General features: G+C 48.9%; 1 protein-coding gene and 1 pseudogene across 5 annotated transcripts in view; both read right to left on the reverse strand.

The window, feature by feature from the left end:
* Positions 1–21,421, reverse strand: part of BRD1 (bromodomain containing 1) — a 50,170-nt gene that overhangs the window by 18,542 nt on the left and 10,207 nt on the right. For all 5 annotated transcript variants that reach the window (XR_010748113.1, XM_066358718.1, XM_066358720.1 and 2 more), the window contains exons 3-7: positions 14,604–14,760; positions 6,499–6,630; positions 5,959–6,087; positions 5,210–5,522; positions 4,661–4,921 (exon numbers count right to left, since the gene is read on the reverse strand). Coding sequence is in view for 4 of the 5 variants with exons in the window: in XM_066358718.1 (XP_066214815.1) it covers positions 4,661–4,921; positions 5,210–5,522; positions 5,959–6,087; positions 6,499–6,630; positions 14,604–14,760 (992 nt within the window). In the remaining variant the exon portion in view is untranslated. The remainder of the gene's footprint in view (positions 1–4,660; positions 4,922–5,209; positions 5,523–5,958; positions 6,088–6,498; positions 6,631–14,603; positions 14,761–21,421) is intronic.
* Positions 13,385–13,485, reverse strand: LOC136390340 (U6 spliceosomal RNA; annotated as a pseudogene).

Genomic DNA, 21,421 nt, shown 5'->3' on the forward strand with positions numbered 1-21,421 from the left:
GGCTGGTTTGCTCAGTGGTAGAGCATTGGCCTAGTGTGTGAATGTCCCAGGTTTGATTCCAGTCAGAGCACACAGAAGCACCCATCTGCTTCTCCACCCCACCTTCTCACTTCTCTTTCTTTCTCTCTTTCTCTTTCCTTCTCACCTCTGGCAGCCATGGCTCTATTAGAGCAAGTTGGCCCCAGGCACTGAGGATGGCTCCACGGTCTCTGCCTCAGGCGCTAAAAAAAATGGCTCTGGATACAACAAAGCAAGGGCCCCAGATGGGCAGAGCATCATCTCCTAGTGAGCGTGCCCAGTGGATCCCGATTGGGGCGCCTGCAGGAGTCAGTCTCTGCCTCCCCTCCTCTCACTTAAAACACACACACACACACACACACACACACACACATAAATCAGCATCCTAAGTTCCACTCAATGGAATGTATCACATTCACAAGATGGCTACAAAGCCTTACCCTGGGATGCCTGATCTAGAGAAGCTGCTCTCGCCCTGGCCAGGTAGCTCCATTGGTTAGTATCATCCTCAAACGCAGAGGTTGCCAGTTCAATCTCCAGTCAGGGCACATACAGGAACAGGTTGATGTTCGCACAAGGCGTGCGCGCGCGCGCGCGCGTGTGTGTGTGTGTGTGTGTGTGTGTGTATCTCTCTCTCTCTCTCTCTCTCTCTCTCTCTCCTTTCCTTTCTTGCAAAAATCAATAAACATTTAAAAAAATAAAGCAGCCTGACCAGGCGGTGGCACAGTGGATAGAGCGTCAGGGACGCGGAGGACCCAGGTTTGAGACCCCAAGGTCGCCAGCTTGAGCACTGGTTCATCTGGTTTGAGCAAATCTCCAGCTTGGGCCCAAGGTCGCTGGCTTGAGCAAGGGGTCATTTGGTCTACTGTAGCCCCCCGGTCAAGGCACATATGAGAAAGCAATCAATGAACTATTAAAGTGCTGCAACCAAAAAATTGATGCTTCTTATCTCTCTCTCTTCCTGACTGTCTATCCCTATCTATCCCTCTCTCTGACTCTCTGTTCTATCAAAAAAAATAAAATAAAGCAGTTGCTCTTGGGATCCACCTGCCATTCCATGTGCTCACACATATTCAGCCACAGCTGTACAACACTTCACATACCTGGTCGCCAACTATGCTCATCGAACGCTTCCAGAGCAAAGCCAAGAAAAGCTCGGGAACACTACAGCATGATGCTCGGCCATTCCCAACCCAGTACAGACTGCGTTACCACCCCCTCCACCGTGCACGCGCACACACACACCTCGCACCACATGGGAGTTCTCACAAACATGACAGGATCCTCGCCTGCACTACAGGCTGTCATAATATAGCACCAGCACAGCACACCTGCTGGATATACTAAACAGCAGGCCTGAGGACCCTCCAGTGAAAGGCACAGCTCAGTCCTGAAACAGTGAGAAGGGATCAAAACATGACCTCAAACCCCAACAATCAAAAGCAAAAGCTCCATTCTGAGACTCAGTGACAACACCCCTGCCCCACCAGCCACAGCTCGCTGCTCTCCCAAAACTGCCTGTCTTCATTATTCAGCACCAGCCAGTCCACTGGAACCAAACTGAGGAAATGAAGAAAATAGGCCTCTACGAGCTGCTGACTGCACACAGGGCAGGTGACATGGGAGCTGTGACATGCCACCTCCAGCTCTCACTGAACCTCACCCAGCTCCACAGTCACCTCAGGAAACAGCCCCAAACTGGACCGCAACACAGACCAGGAGCTGAGACAGCCACACAGCGCTAGAGCACTGTCCCCAAACTGCAGAGCCTGTGTGACCCGGACAGACCTGCTGTCTCCGCACCTCAAGGGACTCAGAGAGACGTCCCTGGGGACACGGAGCACAGAAGACCCCCCTCCTTCAGAGCAGGTGGCTCAACAGAACTGATAGCCACCATTACTTTCCTGTCCTTCAAATGGAAAGCACATAAACATAAAGTTACAACCAAAACAGCTCATGATGTTAAGAAATTACTACTTTAGGTGAAATAACATTGTTGTGAGACCTATGCTTTACAGCAGTGGTCCCCAACCCCCGGGCCACGGACCGGTATCGGTCCGTGGGTCATTTGGTACCGGTCCGCAGAGAAAGAATAAATAACTTACATTATTTCCGTTTTATTTATATTTAAGTCTGAATGATGTTTTATTTTTAAAAAATGACCAGATTCCCTCTGTTACATCTGTCTAAGACTCACTCTTGACGCTTGTCTCAGTAACGTGATACATTTATCCGTTCCACCCTAAAGGCCGGTCCATGAAAATATTTTCTGACATTAAACCAGTCTGTGGCCCAAAAAAGGTTGGGGACCACTGCTTTAGAAGACTCTTGGCTGTGTGCCATCTAAGTGAATGTCTCTGCAGGAACACAGACATCTGATTCTGGGTGTCTTCACCCATACTGATAGAATTATCTAACCACACCCCACTCCACCAGAGGTCCCCTGCTTCTTCATGGAGGGTGTCCCCACACTGGCTTTCCAGGCTGCTTTCCTCTCCATCCCCTTTCCCCTCTCAGCTCAAAGTAAAATGCCCTTTCTGTGCATTTGGTCATTTTAACAAAGGTGTACATTCCAGGTGATTCCAGGCCATCCTTCACTTCAGATCTGTTTAAATGCTTCCTTTAAAATCCAGATATACAGAGTAGCAAAAGTGGCCTTCCGAGGAACCAGAACCAAGTGGGGACTGCCTGCCACTCCTTGGGTGGGGACTCGATACCAGGGAGGAAGCTTGTGACAAAGGAACAAGAAGGGTCACACATCACTCTGCACTGAGAAGACCCGGACTGCTAGGAAAGAGAAGTGCTCAGACCAGCGATTTAACAACAGTAAACCAACTTGCTGACATGCTTTCTCCCCAGCTCACTCTCTTCAAGGCAAGTAAGAGTGGCTTTCCTAAAAGTAAACAGATTGCCCTGGCCAAAGCAACAGCTCAGGCAGTGTAAGGGGACTGGCTGGGAGGAGGGTGGGTAGCCTACACTGACCCAGCCTATAGGTGCTACGACGTGGTCCCAGGGCACTCAATCTCCAGAGGTGCAGCAGGCCTGGCAACATGAAGCAGCCTGGGCCCCCAGATACATCTGGCTGCCAGAGGCTCTTACGAGCAAGTGCACCTGAGAACCAAACCCTTCAGGCAGGGAAAGCATTGAAAACTAAAGCTTCTTCTCTGTTCTAGAATCAACTATAATTTATATCACCCAAAGGAGACGTGCTGCAGGGGTCCCCAAACTTTTTACACAGGGGGCCAGGTCACTGTCCCTCAGACCGTTGGAGGGCCGCCACATACAGTGCTCCTCTCACTGACCACCAATGAAAGAGGTGCCCCTTCCAGAAGTGTGGGGGGGGGGGGGCTGGATAAATGGCCTCAGGGGGATGCAGTTTGGGGATGCCTGTCTACAGCCTGCATCTAATGCAACAGTAACCTAAATCAATACATCACCAAACTAAAAATGAGGCACAAAATGAGGAAAAGGCTGCATAACCGCTTTTTGGCTGTGTGCATAGGTAATTTCCTAAGAGAAAAACTCAAGGGCTACCAAGTCTTCATGCTACAATATACAGGAGCCATAACCCACGGGGAACCATGTAAAACTCGAAGAGACTAAACAGTCCCAGCCAGCACTTACTCAGGGGCTGGAGAGCCATAGCACACCACATAAGACACTGTGTGGCCATGACCAGGACACCGCAGACAGTCCACAGCAGGCAAAGGTTTTTATTCTTTAGCAAAAGAAAAGCTTTTTAAAGAAGAAGTTTGCTTCTTTTTAACTGCACAATTTCTGTGTATTGTTTAAAAAAAAAAAAATTGAGAAAGATTATAAACCAAACTGCTACTGGTTGTGGTGGAGAATCTTACTCCACTATCTCTTTATGTAACTGAACCATGCTGACTCTAAAATCAGAAAAGGCGGCAAAAAAAGAGGGTTTCTAGCAAGTTCTACTTGCTCAAACCACTAAAGTTCCCAACTGAGTTTCCCTCTCAGACACAAGTTACCCTGAATGTCCATCTGCACCAGGTACCCCTTTTCCTGTTGGTGGCTGGCTTTCTCTCCACTGTGTGTTTCCTGTTCATACACACAAGCCTGGTGCACAGCGCTGCTCACAGACACACTACAACTGTAGGCACGATGAGCCACCATCGCTCTGCGTGTGAATGCACAAATGCTGCCAAGACAGGTGGGCTCTAGCGGCCATGACAGAGGCAGCTCTGGCCCCACTGTCTGCCCACCCAGTGACTGATACCCAGTTACCTTTCCACCCTTGCAAACATCAGAGAGGAGCATGCCAGGAGGCACTTTAAAGCAGCCCTCTGATAACCCGTGTATCACATGGCTCTCCCCCCATGCAGACACAGAGCAACATTATGGCCTCGCTCCTGCTGCTTAGCTACTTCCACTCATCAACCGTTCCAGGTGGCTGTGCCAGTCCTGAACCGAACCATTCTTTTTAAATATTTTTTCAGGGCCCAATTGAAACAGAAAGTTATACTCTGCACCTTAAACTCTACTATTTAAGCAGCAAAACACAGCACCAATTGCACAACTGTAAGGGAACAAAATGCCCAGTATGCCAGGATTGGGGGAGTGTCGCCCAGGTGATCCTAGGCCTCGGGAAAGACCGACACTGAGACAGCACTATGCTTACCTTCCTCCTCAGTCTCCTGCCCCAGCTGAGCACCTTCCTCTTCAAAGCCTCCAATACCTGACTCCGTGGATGGAGGCTGGCTGTGCTGCTGGCTAAGTTTATTTCGAATGAGAGCAATTTCCTTTTTTAGTAACTTGGCCCGCTTGCTCCGTGACCCGCTGGACTTCATGGAGCACGTGAGGTCCAGTTTGTCCAGCAGCTCCCTCAGCTGCTCCTCCAGGACCATGTGGGTCCTGTTGGCTGGGTTCAGCAACCTGTCCACTGAAGTCAAAGAACACATGCCCATTAGTCATCAAATGCCACGCTGCCTTCTGAGACAAGACAACCTTAGCACTCCCACCACCCCTTAAATCGCCCTTGGCCAAAACCCCTTGCTCAGCCACATGACCAGCCCCTCCACCCATGCGCTAAGTCCATGACAGGTTGCTGCCACAGGGAACTCAAATCACATGTGGTTCACACCCTAGTCCTACTGGGCCAAGTCGAAACACAGAGCCTACAGGAGGATCACTCTTCCATGCACTCATGCACCCGGGGCCCGGTGCTCACCATCCTCCCAGGAGAAAGGCCGCCGAGGAACCACGGCAGGCCGCTCCAGCAGGTGTACCCCTGAGGCCTCCTCAAATCCGATGCTGTCCACCTGGCGCCGGGCCTGCCTCAGGACGACACCACCCTGGTCACGCAGCCTCACCGCGGCTCTATAGAACACCGTGTCCTTGGCGTTATACCTCATACAGTTGTCCACAATGAGGTCAAAGTCCTCCTCAAACTCAGGGAGGCTTCTGTACCCTTGAGCTTCTAACCGCTTCCTCATCGTGGAAAAGTCCATGGGCTGTTTAATGTGGTCCAAATAGTCTGGGACCTAATTGTAAAAGGGAAAAAACAAGCACTTACAAACAAAAAGGTTCGTCACTAACACGTCACACACAGGAGTCTAACTCACACACACGAGACGCTGAAACACACAAGCATGCACACACAACACAAAGGACACACACACTGTAAGTGGCAGCACTGAGATACACCGAGCTTAAGCCCCACATCCCCACAGAGCCTGCTAACTCAGGCCCCTTAATGAAATCATAATCGACTGCTGCGCCCGCTGGGCAGACCCTGCCACCTGCTGAGAGGGTCTTTCTAAGAACTTTTCTCATTTACAACAGTTTACAACCATACACTTTCACAATGGAAATAAGAGGTTAGATAAGAATAAGAAGAACACAGTATGCCTGTGTTCTACCTGGCTAGTGGGCACTAACTAAGGGGTCAGGGCAGGTGCAGTCCGTTTGTACACTCACCTCCTTCAGGCTCACTGGCTGGGCAAATATGCGAGCCGGGTCCTTGTCCTGCAGCTGGTCCAGGACAGAGCGCAGCAGCACCGTGAGCGGGGTCAGCCGCAGCTCCATTGCCATCTGCTCCACCTTCACCTGGAAAACAAGGGTGATCAGCACTGACACTCACAAGGTATTCCTGTCTCTGAAAACTTCCCTTCCTGTTGCAGAAGTACTCAGCACTGTCACACAGTCCACAGCCAATTCAAATTCCTACTTTACACCCTAACTCCCCACAGCCCAGGTCAAGGTGCATCACACATGGCGCCCCAAAACACCTACCAAGTGCCAGCTCAGCTCCCACCTTCCATGGCCCTGTGCCATCCCTAATACCACAATAGATGCCACGCTGCCCCTGCACCGGCCCTGACCTCCTTCAGGGGGTCAGTGTCACCCTTCCATAAAGTTGCTTGCAATCCAGGGCACCAGGATGACTCAGAGGAGGGCCAGGGCCAAGGACTGCAGGTCCAGAAGCCACACTCTGACAAGCCCTACACTGGGCCTTACCTGCTCCCGTTTGAGCTTCTCACGCTTGCGCAGGAGCTCAATCAGCAGGCGCGCGCGCTCCAGGTCATGCCGCAGCCGCTGCCAGTACTTGAGCTTCTCTTTGGCAGCCTGAATCTCCTCGTCATTTTCTCTCTGAGAAAATGAATCAAAAGCTGAAGGTCAGCCTCAGAAGCCTTTGCGTTGAGCCCCAAGGCAGCATCAGGAGCCCAGCCCTCCCCACAGGCCCAGCCAGCACGCAGGGCAGCAGAGGAAGAGCTGAGCAGGGTGCAGACTCCAATCTGAAGAGCACACCAGGCAGAGAGAGAGGGAACTTTTCAGAACCCCAAGAGCTGAAGGGCTTGTGTTGAGAGCAGCCATGCTCCTTGATCTCAGGATGGGGCCAGGGCTCCCACCTCCTGGACCCTGAGAATAAATAAGGCAGCAGCCCGGGAAAAAACCAAGATACAGAAAACACTCGCGTCAAGCAGTCCTGCTGCACGCCAAGCCTGTATACGTGGGTCAGTGCTCTGGACATGCCATTCGCCTGTCCCATTCTATGTTCCAGCACTAAATATATGTCACACTAAAAAGTCACAGAAGTACAGGCAGTGAGCGCAGATGGGGTGTTGTGGGTGTAGGGCTGGCTGTGGCTGGCACTAAGCCCCAGGCAGCACAAGGCCAAACAGATGCACCTCCAACCAAGGTGCTCCAGGAGCTGCTCCAGCCACAACAGAAGAGACAGCAAAGTGGCACAGATCAATGGTCCTACAGAGACCATTGTCAAAGTCCCCAACAGCCCAACAGGACTATCCTGGCACAGGAAATGACAACCAAATGTGTTCTATGTCCCCAGTGATGCAACAACCACTAGCCCAGCTCCAGGCAGGCTCCCAGCACTCCAGCCTCCTGCCAACCTCACCCTCCCCTCCGGGCTCCACACAGCCACACATAACTCCATGCACTTCTTCACAAAGAAATTTCCTGGCCCTCAAGGTGTGCCCAGGCCCTGTGGTCCTAATGCACACCTAAGGTGATCACTGTCCACTCTCACAGCAGCTGCCCATCCTCAGCTCCACTTCTGGGCCCACCTTCTACTGCCTGCTATCGACACAGCACTACAAAGTCCACATACCCGGAGCAAGCACAACTCCCAGGACAGACCCATCACGACAGCAAAGAAAACTATCAAAGCGCTCCCCTCAGCTCCTCCTAAAACCATGCTCTGCTAAGATGCTCAAACCTGTGCCCGCTGTGGGTCCTGATCACAGCAGCCCAAGATGCCCTAATCCTATTCCAACTTTACATGCACATCTCCCTGGACTAAGGGAAAGTCTCACCTCAAGACAGCTGTCCTTCCCACTCCTGGGACACATACACCTACAACCTCGGCCAGTCACTCATCATCAAGTTTCTGAAACATACACTTGTCAGACCCTCTTCTTTCTCTGGATGACTCTGCCTCACACAATCCAGACAGAGCTGAAACAAAAGGGGCCCCATCCAAAGGCCCCTACCCTGATGTCCCAAAACCTCACTTCCAATCTGAACACCTGGCAGAGCTGAGAACTCTGCCTGAGGAATGAACACTGCTTTCTAAAGAGAGCTGCAATTACAGACACACAGACAAAGGTACAGGAGGGAGTGAACCAGGTATAGGTGCTCTAGTCATGGGACCAGGGTGCAGGGGACCAAAAAAGGTGGCCTCAGTATCCACCAACTGAACAACCAGTTAACTGAATGTTCTCTGAAACACTCAGGCATCAAACAAGAATCCGCAATAACAAGTCAGCTATATAAACAAGTCCAATTAATTCATAAAGAAGATTTAGAAAATCAAATTACCCCAAAAGCATCCAAAAGCCATCCTGTCCATTCATTTGCAAGATACACTCTGGAAACATCAAGCACCAAGACGTTGGCCTGGTGACTGTATGTGGAACCCATGTGCCCACATGCTCATCGCACTGGCTGGAAAAAGACCAAGATGCATATGGTGGTCTCACCTGCCCAAAGGGCCCAAGTTTTCTGACCCTGCTCTTGAGTGGTCTTTACTTCCCACATAAAACCAATCCTAGAAGACTCCAGAAGCAGAATAAAAGTGATTACTTTTCACAACAAAAAGCTATCTAAAGAGAATTTTAGAAGACCATGTTTTAAATCAGGCCAACTTCTACTCGACAAACAAAAAGGATACCCACTGTCGGGGAGACAGTCCCACTGTCAGGACCAGCTCAGATCAAAACCCCTCTGCAGTTGGCTCAGCGGTAGAGCGTCGGCCTGGCGTGCGGGGGACCCGGGTTCGATTCCCGGCCAGAGCACATAGGAGAAGCACCCATTTGCTTCTTCACCCCCCCCCCCTCCTTCCTCTCTGTCTCTCTCTTCCCCTCCCGCAGCCAAGGCTCCATTGGAGCACAGATGGCCCGGGCGCTGGGGATGGCTCCTTGGCCTCTGCCCCAGGCGCTAGAGTGGCTCTGGTGGAGGCAAAGCGAGGCCCGGAGGGGCAGAGCGTCGCCCCTGGTGGGTGTGCCGGGTGGATCCCGGTCGGGCGCATGCGGGAGTCTGTCTGACTGTCTATCCCCGTTTCCAGCTTCAGAAAAATACAAAAAAAAAAAAACCCCTCTGCTGCCTGACCAGGTGGCGGCACAGTAGACAGAGCGTCAAACTGGGATGCGGAGAACCCAGGTTCGAGACCCCCAGGTGGCCAGCTTGAGTGCGGACTCATCTGGATTGAGCAAAGCTCACCAGCTTGGACCTAAGTAAGGTCACTGGCTCGAGCAAGGGGTCACTTGGTCTGCTGAAGGTCCACGGTCAAGGCACATATGAGAAAGCGATCAATGAACTAAGGTGTCGCAACAAAAAACTGATGATTGATGTTTTTCATCTCTCTCTGTTCCTGTATCCCTATCTATCCCCCTCTCTGACTCTGTCTCTGTTTAAAAAAAAAAAACAAAAAAAAAAACCTTCTGCTGGTGGAAAGGGCACGCCAACTCTACAGGGTGAGTGCCCAGCACACCCACCTAAGTCCCAAGCTACGACACAGTGAAAGACTCCAAGGAGTAGCAAGATCCAAGACCCTCAAGTGGGTTCATGAAGGGGCAGCTCCTGCTACTGAATCTGATGCCTGAACCTGCAGGAGGGTGATGGCCAGAGAAGGGTTCAGCGGGTTCCAAACAGACTAAGAGGAGGAAACGCCATCCTGCAGCACGCAACATTCAGTGCAGGGGCGCCAGCAGCACCCAGCAACCTGAGATGCCTCGTCTGCTCTCAGACCAGCTAGTCCTGTTTGTCCCCCCCAGAAGGTCAGGCACAAGAGAAAAAGAATGCACCCGACCTCTTCCAGGGCCTGGCTCAGGACGGGCATCCAAAAACATGGAACAAATGAGTTAAATTAAGTTCTAATATCCACTATTTTTAAAGTTTCAAAAAAACATTAAAATCACACCAAGACTTAAAACATTCAGTATGGAACATTATTACTCTAGACCAGTGGTCCCCTACCCCCGGGCTGCGGACCGGTACCGGTCCATGGGCCATTTGGTACCGGTCTGCAGAGAAAGAATAAATAACTTACATTATTTCCGTTTTATTTGTATTTGTCTGAACGATGTTTTATTTTTAAAAAATGACCAGATTCCCTCTGTTACATCTGTCTAAGACTCACTCTTGACACCTGTCTCGGTCACGTGATACATTTATCCATCCCACTCTAAAGACTGGTCCATGAAAATATTTTCTGACACTAAATCAGTCCGTGGCCCAAAAAAGGTTGGGGACCACTGTTCTAGACCCCCCCAAAATCAACCCTTACAGCAGTTTGAGAACAGCCCTTCCACCAGCCACCTCCCACCCTTCCCATAAAGGGCCGACCTGTGTCTGAGCAACGGCCTACACAGGCCTAAGTGACCACTTTGCAGCCTTATCGGTAACATCCCACCAGACCTGGAAAGTCAAGGTGCACTGCAGGGCCTTAACACCAACCAGGTCGAGTGGGACAGATTCAAATCTACGCCTTTTCCCCCAACCTTTCTGAAATGAAGCCAACATTTCTGTTTCTGTCTTCCTGTCCTTACAAATTTACCTTGCGTGGCAGGAGGCAAAATCTAAGATAACTGATTTCACACCAATGTGTCAAGCAATACCTCCTGAGACAGAACCACGTGTTCCCACAGCCTCTTGCACACACAGGCCTCTCAGTGCACAGGCACCCTAGCTCCTTCCCTCCCTCTCAGCCCTTCCTCCTTCAACTTTCCCACCCTCAAACCTAGTCCAACAACTCTCCCAAAAAAGACCACACAAGCTCAGAGCTGTGTACTGCCCTGGCTTGACGTACTCAGCAGGTCCATGTGTACAAACCACATGGTTCATCCATGGCTCTATGACAGATGAGAACTTGGGTCCGCATCCTCCACTTGTCCCATTTCCCTGCATCATCCTGCCTCAGCATCCCAATCCCTGCAATGCCCTGCCTCATCTACCTGTAGAGGAGCCCCTCCTCTCACATGGAGGTCTTACAGGCTCAGGTCTCAACCTCCCGCTCCACCTTTCAGTCAGCACATCCTAGTGACATGCTAGCTCCAGCTGGTAGTCCCAAGGGCATGGGTCCCGGCACAGCCCTGACCGGAACACAAACTCCATTCACAAAGTGGAAGGATAAACCCACAGCACGTCAGCTAAGCAGGCATCGCTAACAAAGGTAACATCCAAGGTTCAATGCAAAGGTTGGGGGTGCACTCCAGAGGTCCAGACCCAACTCAGAGAGTGCAGGATGCACATGTGCACAGCCCCTGGAGCTTGCAGCAGACACGACGAAAAACAAAGAATGTGTCCAAAGCACTCAGCAATTCCAGCACCAGATGGAGCAAGCAGCTGACCATTCGGCAGGCCAGCAGCATGTCAGGATGCTCACAAAGCCAGGCTTTATCTACATGTGCACCCAAAGCAGACAAGAGCTTGGGTTGAGGGAGCTACCTTCAGTGTGATGGACCCTGAACCCAGCGCCCCCACTCCAACAATCCTTGCAGTCCTAAGACAAGGCAGGCAATGATGGTCTGCACAGAGGCCTGACCCCACCACACACTGTCCCTCATCACTGCCTGAGACCATGTGTGCTTATACATTTAGTGGGAAAGGTCTCAGATGGTACTGTGGCCCCAGGAAACCCACACACAGCCCTGGACCACTGAGAGAAAAAAGTCTAACCACCACACCCTCAGAAGGGCAGCGGGGTCCAAGAAGTACAACCCTCAAGCCTCAATGAAGGTCAGAGGGCACATCCCATCTCATAAAGGCCCAGAATCTTTAGTTTCTCTTTGGTTTTCAAAAAGTATTAAAAGAAACATTAAAATCCAAATTTTAAGAAACTAAGCATTTGCCCTAGCCGGATAGCTCAGCTGGTTAGACAATCATCCTAAAGCACAGAGGTTGCCAGTTTGATCCCGTCAGGACACATACAACAAGAGATTGATGTTCCTGTATCTCTCTCTCTAAAACCAATATTTAAAAAGAAACTCTTCAAAAAAACTGAGCATTCAAATGTGTTAATAATTAAATTATCTGTTTTGTCACCACAGAATTACAAAAAGTTGAGACAAGGGATTCACTAAGAATGACACTAACGTCCAGGCCAGCGACAAGGAGGTGGAAAGGGAAACACTCAGCCCGGGCTCACTGTGACTAAGGAAAAAGGGACAGTACAGAGGTGAAAAGTGACACCTCAAGACATGACAAGACGAAACGGTGTCGATTTGCTCAACAACCAAAAACATCCATCTTGGCCTCTCCTCTGTGTAGGTCCAGTGGAGGGGTGGTAACATTGTGGAGGGATGGGGTTCTTGCTCAGTGGGACTAACTTTAAAACCAGAACAGCCCCACCAGGAGTGATGCCCAACACTAGAACACAATAGAGGGAGTGATGTGAGCAGTCTGGTCATCGACAGCCAGGGTTACTGCCCATCAGAGAAGCCCCCCAGACCAGCAACCTGGTGGGTCAAGAGCCCCGTCCCTGCCTGCCCAGAGAGCACCACATCCCGCTGTGTCTGATAGCATCCCCTTGGCCTTGTTCAGCCACCTGGCAGGTCAAGCAGAAAGGACAGAGCAGCAGAGCCATTTGGACAACAGGGGTGCTGCAGCTGCACGGGATCTAACATTAACTTGTGAGAGGGCAGAGAAGGGGCAGAAAGGAACATCTTACCAGACTCTGCTCTCCATTGAGTTTTCCCAGCCTCTATACCAAGGACAGTGGTTGGCAAACTCATTAGTCAACAGAGCCAAATATCAACAGTACAAAGATGGAAATTTCTTTTGAGAACCAAATTTTTTAAACTTAAACTATATAGGTAGATAGATTCCTTATCGAGGTAGAGCCCGCACATGGTATTTTGTAGAAGAGCCATACTCAAGGGGCCAAAGAGCCACATGTGGCTCGCAAGCCGCAGTTTGCCGACCACTGACCAAGGAGATAGCCAAACCCAGAGGCCAACCACAGACATAGCTCTTCCCTACAAGGCCAGCCACTCTTTACAGCACAGAGTGACTGAACAACACCAGCCAAGAATGGAGGCAATGGGCAGATGAGAATTTTTGTTTCCAATTTCTGACTTCCTAAATCCTTATTTTCAGAACTGCTTTATAATATCAAACTCAGAGTTTAGCTTTAAAACAGTGCATTAACAAGTTTTCATCATGGAAACTGGAAATGACAGTGTTACTTTTAATAAACCACACGTGTTCTCACTGTGCTTCTCCCTCATCCACACTGCCGCTGGCTCTGCTGATACCAAGTCCACCATCTCCTGCTATCCCCAGGTTTCATCCCCTTTTCCTTCACTCATGTCTATCAGAGTAAACACCTAAAAAGAAAATATGCTAAAATTAAGTACTAAAATGTAAGAGCTTGTTTGCTGTTTTTAAAGGAATGTTTCATGATTCCTGTCATGTTTATGCAGGGCCCGTGCTATGTTAATCTCTGTAGCGTTCCAATTTCAGCACATGTGCTGCTGAAGTAAGCACTGGTTTTGTTCTTTTATAAAGCAAAATCCCACCTGACCAGGTGGTGGTGCAGTGGATAGAATGTTGGACTGGAACATGGAGGACCCAGGTTCAAAACCCCAAGGTCACTGGCTTGAGCGCGGGCTCACCAGCTTAAGCGCAGGGTCTCTGGCTTGAGCGTGGGATCACAGACATGACCCCATGGTTGCTGGCTTTTGAGCCCAAGGTCACAGGCTTGAGCAAGGGGTCACTCACTCTGCTCCCCCCTCCCATCAAGGCACATATATGAGAAAACAATCAGTGAACAACTAAGGTGCCGCAGTGAAGAATTGATGCTTCTCATCCCTCTCTCTTTCTGTCTGTCTGATCCCTATTGTCCCTGTCATACCAAAAAAAAAAAAAAAAGGCAAAATCCCTGTTCCCTCTCACTCATCTCGGTTCTTGCCTCTCGTCCTCCCCTCTGCAGCCAACACTAAACCAGCCTGCAGAGAAGGGCCTCTAAAATAAAGCACTCTTTGCCTTGGCCAGATTGGTGGGTTGGTTAACCATCTTCTCAATGAGCAAAGGTTGTGGGTTCAATTCCTGGTTGGGGCACACACAGAAGCAGATCAACATTTCTGTCTCTCTCCTGCCCCTTCCTCTCTCTATAATCAACAAATAAAAAATTAGAAAAAAAATTTTAAAAGTTAAAATAAAATAAAGCACTACTCCTTGTACATTTCCAGAACACAAATGCCCAACCCGTCTCTGACCCATGCCCATGGGCTTCAGGGCCTCATATACTGCTGCTCCCCATCCCAGGACCAGGCCCCACATGGTCACAGCTTCCTCTTCCCCTGGTATCCCCAACAGGCAACATGTACAGAGTAAGGGGAGAAGCCAAATGCAGGAACATCAGGGGACAAACACAGATGAGAGTCACCTGCACAACCCACAGCCTAGCAAGCCCGGGGCACACATAGGTCCTCATTTGCTTCTAGGACTGAACCAAACCAGACTGGGGCTTGCAAACGGGAGGCCTGGAGCCCATGAGGCTGGCCACACATCAGCCTGAAGCAGGTGCTGGCTTCTAGGGCCACTATGTCTACTCAGCGTGTCGGGAGGACAAAAAACACCAAGAGATGTGCAAGGGCACGTACCTGCTGCGTGCTTCTTTGGGACTGCAGGCTGGACTGGAGTCGTCTCAGCAGGGGAGCGCCATTCCTAGACAGCCTTTTGAGTAGCCAGTAGCTGTGGGCTCTCTCAACAAACTGCTTCTTCCGCTGAATGGCCACCTGATTCGCAATCCTATTTAATCTAAAACACAGAAAAACTCAGAGTTTAGCTTTAAAGCAGTACATTAATAAGTTTTCATCATGGAAACTGGAAATGACAGTGTTACTTTTAATAAACCACATGTGTTCTCACTGTGCTTCTCCCTCATCCACACTGCCGCTGGCTCTGCTGATACAAAGTCCACCATCTCCTGCTATCCCCAGGTTTCATCCCCTTTTCCTTCACTCTATCAAGAGTAAACATCTAAAAAGAAAACATGCTAAAAACAAAGCTCTGAATGACCATCCTCCCTTCCACATGATGCTGCCCCTATGCAAGCAGGCTGCAGGCAGCACCTGGGGAAGCTCTGCCAAGTGCAGCACAGTGGGAATGGGTCCCTCAGAACAGCTGGCTCTCATGGAGAGTGGGTGAATGCAAGGCTCCACTGGAATGACAATGGGCAGCTAGTCTCCTGAGAGACTTCATCTTTTTGGGGGCTATAAAACACAAAGGATTTTTAAAACAGGGCAAAGGAGGATCATTTAACAATCCCTTCAGGTTACCAGGAAGCTCCTGTGTACCCAGTTATCACTCTCCTGCTGAAACAAAGGGCAACTCCTCACTGCTTTATAGAAACACTGAAAGATAAAGCTAAGTTCAATCTAAGCTAAAAAGAAAACAAAAACACAAAATGCAACAAGAAGGCATTCTTCATTGTACACCACAATCAAAAAGTCAGGACAAAAAAAATGTCAAGACAAAAATCAAGGAATTTTAAGACCAAACTTTTTTTTTTTTTAACACAGACAGAGAGTGAGTCAGAGAGAGGGATAGACAGGGACAGACAGACAGGAACAGAGAGAGATGAGAAGCATCAATCATTAGTTTTTCATTGCGCATTGCAACACCTTAGTTGTTCATTGATTGCTTTCTCATATGTGCCTTGACCCCGGGCCTTCAGCAGACCGAGTAACCCCTTGCTGGAGCCAGCAACCTTGGGTTCAAGCTGGTGGGCTTTTGCTCAAATCAGATGAGCCCGCACTCAAGCGACGACCTCGGGGTCTCAAACCTGGGTCCTCTGCATCCCAGTCCGACGCTCTATCCACTGCGCCACCACCTGGTCAGGCAAGACCAAACTTTTTAACAAATGCAAATCAGAAGTTTTACAAAATAACCAAAGAACAAGACTGTGAGAGCACCCCCAGCTCAACCACGTCCCCACAATGACAGTCATGCTGTCGTTGTCATTTTAAACAACAGCTCTGGTGCATTTCCAAGACTGTCCACTGGCTTGGCCTCAGGGCCAAGTTCTGAAGGGAATGCATCACATACAGCTGGCCTCCTCCTGGACCCACAGGCCATGAGGAGACCCAAGACACCTCTCCTAAGGCAAGACACAAGTCCTTTAGAGTGACCTGACCTTGGGGGCTTTGCAGAAATAGCCATGTCAAATCAATCCCCAAGAAGGTACCAAGAGACTCCACAGGTATATCAGGACAGAACCCAAGCTCAATGTGTCCACAGTCTGCTCTTGACTGAAGGGCCACAGGCTTGCACGCTGGAGGACATCTGGTCACACGGCCTCAGCAGGAGGTAGAGACAGGACATCCATGTCCTCAAGGGCTCCAGCAAGAGGCACATTGGGAACGCAGGCTCTGTCTGCAGCACCCATGCATGGGGCCATAGCTGGGCTGGTCCTGGGCACCTTACCGGTGCCATTTTGGGTGTTTTGTTTTTACCATTTTTGACTGAGGCATCACGCAGGTGCAGTGAAGTGCACAAATCTTAGCATGCAAAACTCCATGGATCTCTGTACATGGGGTCATTCTAACACATATACACACTAAATTATTTCCACGGTCAAGTGAACCAATGTAGACAGAAGTAGTTTTTAACAATTTCAAGTCCAAAAAAACACTGTTTGGCAACATGCTTATAAGTAAAGATTGTCCCATGAAACAAGCTGCCATCTCCTCAACAGGCAGGATTTGAGTCATCAACAGCCTACAGGCGTGAGCAACAACAGGCTTTGATGAAAACAGACTTACAGCTGTTGTAAAGGATTTACTGAATGTGCTGAACACTGATTCTACCCCACGAGCAACAGACAGGGCTGAGCACTGAGGCAGCACTGCAGGGACTCACCATGTGCTCCGAAAGGACAGAACAGCTCCAGAGAGCAGTCGTGCCAATGCTGAACACATCCACCACACTCACCTGCACCCATCAGCCCCAACCCAATCACCGCGCACAGCAAATAGGGGGCAAAGCAAAGCGTAAAACTGTACCAGGGAAACACCCAGCCAAGGGACAGGGACCAAGACAGGATGGGGACCCAGCCCCCTTCATAAACTCCAAAGTGAAACAGACCAAGAGAGACCTTTAAAGGAAAGACTTTAAGGATCAATAATTTTAAAGGCACATTAAACCTTAGTGTTCAGAAAGGGGTAAGCACCCAAGTCCCACAGAGGGGAGGACAGCAATGGTCCTGAGGACAGGTAAGGGTCACTGAAGGCCTGGGAGCTGACCAGGTTCTGTCTTCTCAGATGGGTGGTTATAAGTGTGTTGGCCCCATAGCAATTCACTAAGTTATGTGTTTGTTTTACTCAGCTTTGAGTTTGTATTCTTCTGATGTTGTATGAAGATTGTAAAATTGGGTCTATAATCTTCATATATCCAGGTGGTTAACTCTTTCGCAGACAGATACAAAATTTCTGGCAGACCAGCCAGTAACTGAAAAACTGTGATAACTAATACTATCGTGCTGAATACTACACAACACACAACATATACGGGTACCAAGTCATCACATTGACACCTTAAGCTTACAATGTTATTTCAATTATATTTCAGTAAAGTTGGAGCAAAAAAGACAAACACAAAAAACAAACTTTGATGAGCACTAATCAAGAGGACAAAATGATGTCAGCAGTGGGAAAAACTAAATGAATCAGAAATCCAGGCCTGACCTGTGGTGGCGCAGTGGATAAAGCGTCGACCTGGAAATGCTGAGGTCGCCAGTTTGAAACCCTGGGCTTGCCTGGTCAAGGCACATATGGGAGTTGATGCTTCCAGCCCCCCCCCCCCCCGGTCTCTTCTCTCTCTCTGTCTCTCCCTCTCCTCTCTAAAATGAATTAAAAAAAAATTTTTTTTAAATATCCAACTAAAGTACCATGAAAACTGAGACGTAAAACAAATCTGTAAAAAAGTGTACCTTACCAAAACCAACTCATAAAGAAAAAAAAATCTAAGTGCATTCATGTAATTATTTTAGAAACTGAAACAGTATAGTTTAAAATTTTCCTCCCACCTCAAAAGAAAAGGAAAAGATGAGTTCTCAGAAGAGGTTTACCATTAGACGGATCAGTCCAACCTGGTACCACCACCCAGAAGGAAGAGATGCACACAGCTCCCAGGAGGCAAGTGCACCACACCAGGGCAGGAAGGATCAAGAGCAAATTCACTGTGAACAACTATGTGAAGCTGAAATAAGACACACCAACCAAAACCATGTGAGTGTGAAAAACCACTGTACACCTTGACCAAGGGGTGTCTGTCCCAGGAAGGCAAAGATGAAAAGTTCTAGAAATAGAACCCACATAGCAACAGATAAGGAGGGCAGAATGTGACCATCTCAAAAAAAAAGGGAAAGCAAGGGGTCACCATAACCCTCAACACACAAGGAGGGGTCAGGAGAGGCTCCATCCCAAGACCTGGTGAGAGCCTCAACTCAGCCCACTGGGAGCTGCCCCAAAATCAGACCCAAGATGCCCACCATCCCTGTTTCATGACAACTGTAGGGGAAGTTCCCACAGATGAAAGCTAGCAGTTTAAGGACCAGATATGAGCTGCTTTATAAAGGGAGAAATTTATCTGACATTACTGAATGATAGTAAAGAAGCTCTAAATAGTGGAGATGCTCAACAATGAAAAATGTTAGTGAAACAGAGACAAAACATCATAAATCACAAACCACCTCCAAATTAGTCCATAGAGTTCATGAAATATCCAAATTCACAAAAGGATTTGTCAGAAACCTGACAGGATGACTACAAAACTTACATGAAGAAACCACAGGTCAGTAAGAACCACCCCTGGTCTAAGAGCTCGCCCCAACAGCAAGAGAGAAGCAGACCACCCACACAGGGAAGGTGGCAGGGGCTGGAAGGTGGGGCTCTAAGGAAAGTTGAAAGCAAGGTTGTCCACACTGAAGCGAACACTCATCCCCAAGAGATTAAAGACTCAAATGTAAGGAACTGGGATTCAACAATGATCCAGCACCTCTGGAGGCCTGGGGGAGGACACTGCAGGGAGGCCATCATGGCAAAAACAGCCAACAATTCAAATGGTTTAGAAGAAACTGTTCACTGCTGAGGCCAGAGGAATATGCGAGGGACAGGAGCAAAGACAGACATTCAAAAGCTTTTAGAAGAAAATCTTGAGGCCCTCAGGGAAATAAAGGATTATTCAAAGAAGATATGACAACATTGGCCACAAAATAAAATAAGTAAATATGTAAAAACAAAAGGCAATCCCCTGTAAAGCACCAGGACCATGGCAAGAATGTCTGCTCTCACCTGCCAGACCAGCAGCCCTTGGCTGGGCTGAATCTGGATAAAGACAGGAAAAACTGAAGGAAGGAAAGAAAAGCCCACCCCAACTGTCATTTTCCGTGTCCACAGAGATTTCATAATGTATTACACAACATTAAAAAATAAAGTGGATCTACACAAATAGCAAAAAAAGCTAGTTTTAAAAAACACTATTTACCATACTAAATTTTCATGGGACTTTCAATGAAGCAAACTATGATCACCCATGAAGGGGCTGCCAGGTAGATCCTGGTTGGACACATGGGGAAGTCTATCTTCCCTCCTCTCACTTTAAAAAAAAAAAAAAAGAATCCTTCTGTTATCAACACCAGTGGTTTTCAGCCTTTTACACTTGGGGACCAGTGAAAACAGGAGACTTTGGGAACCACTTAAGACAGAAATCACCCTGAGCGTAAGTAAAATTTGACTAAGATTGTTGGATCTATAATCTTCATACAACATCAGGGCGGTTAACTCATCTGCGGACCAGTAGTTGAAAAACAGTGATCTACACTGACACAGCCCTGGACAAAATGACCGAGAGCTACCTCAAAATGATCACAAGGAAGGAACAGGCAAGGGAGCCCAGACAGGGGCAGTGACTGCTGAAGATGGGTCACAGGACAGATGGACTCTTCCTACTTGATACAGTTTCCCAAATTTAAAAGAAAATAAGCCCAGGGGAAGAGATACACAATGAACACAACCCAGTACTCAAGGCAGAGCCTCCCCAGCCCCAGGGACACACACAAACCCCCCATGCCCAGGCCGGTGAAAAACAACACACTAAACTACAGCTCCACCCAGAGCCAGAAAAGCTTTGGCACTAGCTGCATGAATGTCCCCAACATCACCTACCCATGGCCAGGGGCACTCTAGTTAGAATAAATCAGACCCACTGCAACACTGAGTGCCCTGTACAGTACGGCAGCACTGCGTCTTCAATCAGTGCACAAACCCACACCAGACTGCACATGTACCAGTGCACAAAGAGAAAAGCGAGGCTCTGAGGAACCCCAATTTACAAGTACTTGCTATGGGAGGGGTGGGCTGCTGGGACTGCAGTGTCCCAAGAGTGACTTATGAGAATTCATTTAATATTGTTTTTTTTTAATTTTCATATTTGATAAGTATGTTAAATCTAATTTTTTCCTTGTTTTTAAATTCTGTATATAAAGATCATGAAAAATAAAAAAATAGCCATCAAAAAATTATTTCCATCTATGTATGGAAAAAAAAACGCTCCACACTTCCCAAAACACACTAACGGTACACAGAAGACCCTCTTGTGACATCCCAGCCATCATCTGTGAGGAGTGGAGTTTTAGACTGGACCCTCCCACCCCCCACTTTAACAGGCTGAATTGTCTGAATCTTTATAATGGGCACCAACAGCTCAGAGGTCAAGGTGGCACCTGTGAGATCCAACCTTCTTGACCTAAAAAGACCAGAATCTGCCTCTAGTAGTAGTGGTCCTGCTCCACCCTATATCCTGGGAGAAACCCCCTGCCCAGCTTAGCTCAGGCCAGGACTACCTGCACTGTCCTCGAGGCTCCAGATGTACAGATGACAGTCACAGAGCCCCAAGATCGCTAAGGTACACACGTCCATGCCCGCCCCACCAGGCCTCACCATCACCCGTCACACTGAGGTGGCACCTACAGCGGGGGTCTCCCCTCAGCTAACTAACCAAGAGCTGAGATTCCTGAGGTCAGATTGACAGAACAGCTGGCTGGACAGAGCCCAATTTTATTAAAAATCCCACCATATGCTTGCCTTCCTGGAGCAGCCCCAATCTTGCCTAATACAGCTGGGAGCCCACACCTCCACAGCCCTGCTGGAATGGATCTCTCTGAAAACCAAGATCTCCTGATACACAATGTCCAAGAGAAGGGAAGGATCTGCTGAGAGGAAAACTGGAGGGAGGGCTGAAGTAAACACTCATTGCCAGTCCTCGCAGGGAAGAAGACCCAGGCAAAAACAGATATGACATCTGGGCAGTGATAAGTAGCAGTGAAATGGCCTTCGAGGGTCTCCCAGACCTCGATTGGACACAAGAAACAAAAGCAGAAATCATCCATGGAGATGCTTGGCAACATCTTAATCACCAA

This window comes from Saccopteryx leptura, chromosome 1 (genome assembly GCF_036850995.1).
Source record: "Saccopteryx leptura isolate mSacLep1 chromosome 1, mSacLep1_pri_phased_curated, whole genome shotgun sequence".
In the NCBI taxonomy this organism is placed as follows: domain Eukaryota; kingdom Metazoa; phylum Chordata; class Mammalia; order Chiroptera; family Emballonuridae; genus Saccopteryx; species Saccopteryx leptura.